Source organism: Babylonia areolata, chromosome 13 (assembly GCF_041734735.1).
Source record: "Babylonia areolata isolate BAREFJ2019XMU chromosome 13, ASM4173473v1, whole genome shotgun sequence".
Classification (NCBI taxonomy): Eukaryota; Metazoa; Mollusca; class Gastropoda; order Neogastropoda; family Buccinidae; genus Babylonia; species Babylonia areolata.
The window spans coordinates 3,352,489-3,358,862 of NC_134888.1; the positions used below are offsets into that span (position 1 = coordinate 3,352,489).

At 38.8% G+C, this 6,374-nt stretch overlaps 1 protein-coding gene across 1 annotated transcript in view; it reads right to left on the bottom strand.

Annotated features, from left to right (window-relative positions):
• LOC143288985 (ubiquitin-like-conjugating enzyme ATG3) overlaps positions 1-6,172 on the bottom strand; it is a 17,138-nt gene extending 10,966 nt beyond the window's left edge. The window contains exons 1-5 of the mRNA XM_076597714.1: positions 5,961-6,172; positions 4,652-4,693; positions 3,731-3,851; positions 2,834-2,944; positions 827-885 (exon numbers count right to left, since the gene is read on the bottom strand). Coding sequence (XP_076453829.1) covers positions 827-885; positions 2,834-2,944; positions 3,731-3,851; positions 4,652-4,693; positions 5,961-6,032 — 405 coding nt within the window. The 5' untranslated portion in view covers positions 6,033-6,172. The remainder of the gene's footprint in view (positions 1-826; positions 886-2,833; positions 2,945-3,730; positions 3,852-4,651; positions 4,694-5,960) is intronic.
• Positions 6,173-6,374: the final 202 nt, after the last annotated feature.

The window sequence follows — 6,374 nt, forward strand, 5'->3', positions numbered from 1 at the left end:
CGTCCAGTTCTGTGATGAGTCACTTTACGCTTCAGTACTAGGAGACGGGCGCAATAGCCGAGTGGTTAAAGCGTTGGACTGTCAATCTGAGGGTCCCGGGTTCGAATCACGGTGACGGCGCCTGGTGGGTAAAGGGTGGAGATTTATACGATCTCCCAGGTCAACATATGTGCACACCTGCTAGTGCCTGAACCCCCTTCGTGGGTATATGCAAGCAGAAGATCAAATACGCACGTTAAAGATCCTGTAATCCACGTCAGCGTTCGGTGGGTTATGGAAACAAGAACATACCCAGCATGCACACCCCCGAAAACGGAGTATGGCTGCCTACATGGCGGGGTAAAAACGGTCATACACGTAGAAGCCCACTCGTGTGCATACGAGTGAACGCAGAAGAAGCAGCTTCAGTACTAGGACAGGGGAGGGATGGTCTATCACAGAACCAAAGAACGGCTGCCACAAACTGTCAATGAAGTTACTCCTTCACAGTGGTAGGTGTCCATGTGTGCATGCCTGAATTATTGCAAACGTACAAGGGCTCATATGTTCATATCTTTATCTTCAGCTGGGTTCAAGGTTCTCACACAAATACACACACACACACACATACAGGGTTCACTGTTTTCGCGCACACACGCACACACACATACACACACTCACACACACTGGGTTCACTGTTTTCACACACACATACACACTCACACACGCACACACAGACATACACTTTATGTTTTTTAAGCTGTTTTACTGTCACAAATTTCATATCACAGGACAGTAATTTCTCTTTCAAGGACAGTGGCGTTAAGCCACACTCTGGGTTACTTACTTTAGATTCCATGGTCATTTCTGCCACTCCTTCCTGTATTGTGGTCACCGTTTCTGACGCTGTTGAAACAGAACGACACCAATGACATTCTAAGCTCCTCAAACACTGATAAATGAGAACGGCATTTTTCAAAGTCTTGTGTGCTCTGCCTAGCAGGTAATCATTGCCTTGTTTTCTCTTTCAACTGTGTGTGACGTGCTGCTCCCCAAGTCTGAGTTACAAAAACTTGGCAAAAAATCATCCTTCCCTTCCAAATAACCCCAACCCATTTCCCCCCTTGCCTGTGTGTTGTTCATGCATGATGACCGAATTTCCGGCACTGTTACTCTAAAACAACAGCAATTTTCTTCCAAACCAAGCCACTGTATGCTAAATGCTGCTACATTCAGGACTTTTAACATTTAAAAAAAAAAAATAATAAAATAAAATAAAATCCTTGCAGAGAAAATGCTTTCCTTTCAAAAGCTCCAAATCTATTTAGGACCACAACTTTACACACACACACACACATACACACACACACTCCTTTTTTTTTACAACCCTTGGGTACAACTGATATAATCATTTTAAGCAGCTCCACACCTAACCTTAGCTTTGACTTCTCAATACCTGATTAGTTTACCCTTTATGCCACTGTAAGCAAACATTTTCTTAACATGTTTTGTTTCCAGAAATTGCGTCAAATGTTTTTTTCCAAATTCAATAAAAAGGTTTCAATTGTTTGCAAATCATATGTTTTGTTTCCAGAAATTGCGTCAAATGTTGTTGTTTTTCCAAATCCAATAAAAAGGTTTCAAATGTTTGCAAATCATATCTAAATAGCTGCCACACACATAAACACGTAACAGAGAATGTTTGTTTGTTTTTTGACCTGACTTAGCATTCGATAGTATCATGGTTTTCTGTCCCTTCCTTCCACAAATTTATTTATTCATTTAAGAACTGCTCAATTTACTACTCATATCACAAGTAGATATTTCCCTGTAAAGCTTAACTTTGTTAGGATTCTACAGCAGAATGAACTCTTCCAGTTTTCAGAAAATATACCTTTAACTAAAGAGACCACTGAGCTATGTCACAAGAAAACCAGGAATGATTCATCTCTCTTGTGTACTTTGAGACAAACAGAGGGAGAGAAACCTTCTCTCGAGTACTTTGAGACAGCCAGCCAGCCAGCCAGAGGGAGAGAAAACTTAATCTCTCTTGAGTACTTTGAGACAGACAGACAGACAGACAGAGAGGAGAGACTTAACAGAGCAAGAGGCAGACACAGAGAGAGCACAAGGTTGTTCCCACAGACCAAGACCCAGAAGAAGAAGACCAAGACCAAGACGAAAAAGAAGAACAACAACACAAAGACCCAGAAGAAGAAGATATATATATTCGAATACTAGAAAAAACATCGTGGAACAAAAACAGAGAATGATACCAGGAAAACGGCAAAACTTTAAACCGTAGTGTAATTAATGTTCAACAACTGGGAACTATCAATCAGTCAAATACATACAGTAATTCAATAAGATTAAGGCAGATCCATACATTATCAAACAGGATAAAACTGAACGCTTTTATAACTAAGTTCAGCAAAGATGTTAGGTGCATATGTGGAGAACATATATCTAGCAACCATATAATATTCGAATGTCAGAATCTAAAATGTTTTTTACCAGACTTCACCAAAAGTTCTTTTGAATGTGTTATTAACAATTACAATATGTTATTTGCTGTTGCTGAAGGTTTGCTGCGTAGTCCAATAGAACATTTGTTATAGTTGTTTGATGTTGGCGTTTATAACGTTTCCATTTTCCCCGAGCGTTGTCTCTCCCTATTCACCCTCCACACATACACACACTTTTACCCCCACCCCCTCCCACAACCCCTACCCCCACAGTTGTTTATTTTGTTTTTTGGGGGTTTTTTTTGGGGTTTTTTTCCCCGTCTAATATCACTTCAAGTGGAAAGACGTTAAACTGAAGACGAACGATATATATATATATAAAGACTGACGTGAAAAATGGTGGGTGTCTACCCATCCCCCGTCCTGGTCGTCCTCCTCGATCACCTTCTCCTGGTCCTCCTGGTGAGTGTCCATCTGCTTCACCCGCTTGTAGCACGGCACTGCAAACATCACCACAAACACAATTAGTAGCTGCTGCTGTTGTTGTTGTTTTTTTCCCCCCCCGTTTCTGGAAAATACGGTGCTTTGAATCAAGTCCAACATCAAGCACCCTAACCTCCGTGTCTGTCTGAATACCACTGTGCTTTGAATGAAGTCCAACAACAAGTACCACAGTGCTTCGAACCAAGTCCAGCACAAGTACCCAAACCTCTGTTAGTCTGTATTTGTTTCAGTGTCACAGTGATTTAACTCCAACACAAGCGCCCAAATATCTGTATCCGTTCCAATGCCACAGTGCTTTAAATGAAGTCCAACATCAAGTGCCTCAACTTTTGTATAGCTATTCAAACTCCACAGTGTTTTAAATGAATTCCAACACAAGTACCCAGTCCTCTGCATCTGTTCCACTACCACTGTCACAGTGCCTTCAATAAAGTCCAACATCAAGTACCCAAACTTCCATATCTGTTCCAGTATCAAATATTCACCTAATTTTTGTTGTTGTTGTTAGCAAATACTTAAAATAGGTAAAAGGAAATTTTCTAAAATAAAAAAAATAAATAATTTTTTTTTAAAGATTAATTTTTAAGTGAAATACCTCAAACACTGGTCTGCTTTCTTAACCTCTAAAAAAGAAACGATTCATTTTGTCAAGTCAAACACCTCAGACACTGTTCTGCTTTCACAACCTCAAAACATTATTCCTTTTGATTTCCAATAGTATTAATCAGATTAAGCTGCCCACAAGTCTACTACACATGCACATGTGATGACTTCATCATTACCGCTGCGAGTGATGAGGAACTGTTTGTCAGGGGGAAGATAACCCTTCAACCTGTTCTCATCTCCCTTGATCCACTGCCAGGTGGGGCAGTGATGCACCAGGTGGTCGCCAGCAGCAACAAACTGGGGGAAAAAAAAAAAAGGTCCACAGACTTTGTGGTCAACAGATGACACTATCAAAACAAGCACTTGTTGTAAGAAAGAATGAGTAAAAAAAAAAAGATATTTCCTCAAGTTCTAACATGGCTGATCTGTCAGATGATTCAAATAAAATCTAGATGATCTATTCAATAACTCATTTATCCTATCTAGCTTTCTGTAACAAAAGTAATCAGGTAATTCAACTTCACAAGTGTGTGGCACTGGCTTAAACTTGAATGTCCCCACTGATGAGTGATAAATACATATAACTTACAACTATATAACAGATATATCAGAAAATGTTTACGTACTCATAACACTGTCTGATTTCTAAAAGTTAATGCACCAAACTTCATCGATATATGGATCAAACAATCATTCTGATGAGACGATAAACCGAGGTCCCATGTGCAGCATGCACTAGCCTCTCTGTGTCCTCTTCCATAGGACAGGTACAATATATGTTGTCACTGTAACCAATTAATGTCGATGGACATCCATTATATTCTGGGTAAACTCATCAAGTCAGTTTTTAAACAGATTTACAGTTACATAGGAATGTACAAAACATTTTTTGTTACTCCCCCAATTTCCCATAAGGGTTTTGTCCATTAACTTCTGCCAAACATTTTTTTTAATGCTTACTTTATTTTCACTTCTGAACATTAATGAATACTGAGAACAATCATAAATGTTTTGAAACAGCAACCAAAAAAGCCCCCAACCCCCGCCCCCTTCCACCTACCACCACCCCAAAACAACTGAACAAAAAAGGTTCTTACCTCTTCAGGTGTGATCACACCTGTTTCCTTGAACTTGGATTCCTAAAAGAAAATAATAAACAATTAAAAAAACAACAACACACATCAAATAATTGTGAAATGATGTCTAAAGCAATGTTATACACTACAAATTTGATTACATCCTCATAGCTTGGCAAATCCACAATGTTTACAGAAACAACACTTCAAAAAAATAACTTACACCTCTACAAACAATGAATGAAAACATTTTTTGTAAAACCACAAGAGAGGTTTTTTTTAAATAAGTCTGAAGCAATGTCATATGAATAACAAGCTTGATACCACCCCTATAGTTTGTCAAATGCATGTACCCGATAAATAAGATTTTAAAAAGGTAAAACAAAACTATAAAAACATTTTTTAACTGCAAATAACTTATGCATTTGTAAACAAGTAACCTGTGATGGAATAGGAGTAGTTTCACTGATCTGGTTGCTTAAAAACCCAACAAACATAGACTTCTGGTTGCTCAAAAACTCAGCAAACTTAGTAATAATTCTTTCAGGATGTTCTTGTGTTGGTGTTGTCAATTACTGCCAGCAAAATGGGCTCTTCAACCAATTTACATTGACCAACTTCCCCTGCCTCAATAAACAAAACAGAAGAAAGTGTACCTAAAACCTCCCCTCTTTACTTTCTTTACTTTAGTTAATTCTTTTGCTTTTGTTCAATACATACTGTTGCAATGTTTTAAGTGGTTCCCATCTAACATTCTGAATGGGTATTTCCTTGGGGAATTCTATTTTCAATTACATTAGGAAAACAATGTCTCCCCTTCATCAGTGTACCATTTTCCTTGTGTGATGTAGTGTATAATTCACAGTATCAAGGTTGTAATCTATCATCATCTGTATTCTGATGTCTTGAGAACTACAGCTGGAAACTGTTTTCCATGGAAAGTAACAGACATGAAATGTGCAAATTATGTACCTGATAAATGTAAAGTCAAGAAGTTAAGAACACTGTGCTAATGGATGCATTGTAAGAGCACACAAGTGTGTTTAAAATTAACGTTGGCCGTCTTCAAAAATATGAAACTGAAACAAGAAATGGGGAAAATCCTGTCAGATATTCAACTTGTCGCGATCATCTGCATGAATTTCCTGTTCAGTAAAACAAATGCAGACAAACAATAATTATAGTTAAGTATACATTATTTACAATGTTATACCTTATTGGGTCACATCTGTAAACAGCTCATAGTCACGAACTAACCCAATTTGTGCAGTTGTACTTGTAAACTTGACGATAACACAAATTCGTTCCGATTCACGACTCCTGAACTCACCTTTAAGACTGGAGAAAAATACTCAGCCACTCCAAGTGCCGTCCCTTTGACGGCGTTTATCATATTCTGCATGGTCGTGAAGTAATAAAGCGCAGCTTCCCACACAAAATATGTTGTGGAGTGTTTGTCTCTCACAAACTGGGAAAAAATAGTTGTCTGATTCCACCGTTGTGTTGGTCACACGAAGATGACACGGCCCTCCCACGACTACTTTTCAGACTTCCACGCCAAAAGTTTCAGCAGGGGAAGGAATTCAGTTTTGTTTTCCCCAGACGCTTTTCTCGATCCAGAGGCACACGAATTTAGTTTCTAATGATATTTTAAGTAATCAGGGAACCTGATCCTTGCTCCGCCCCCTACCACCACCACCACCACTCCATACAAAAAGGCAGCGTTGTGATGGTGACAATAATG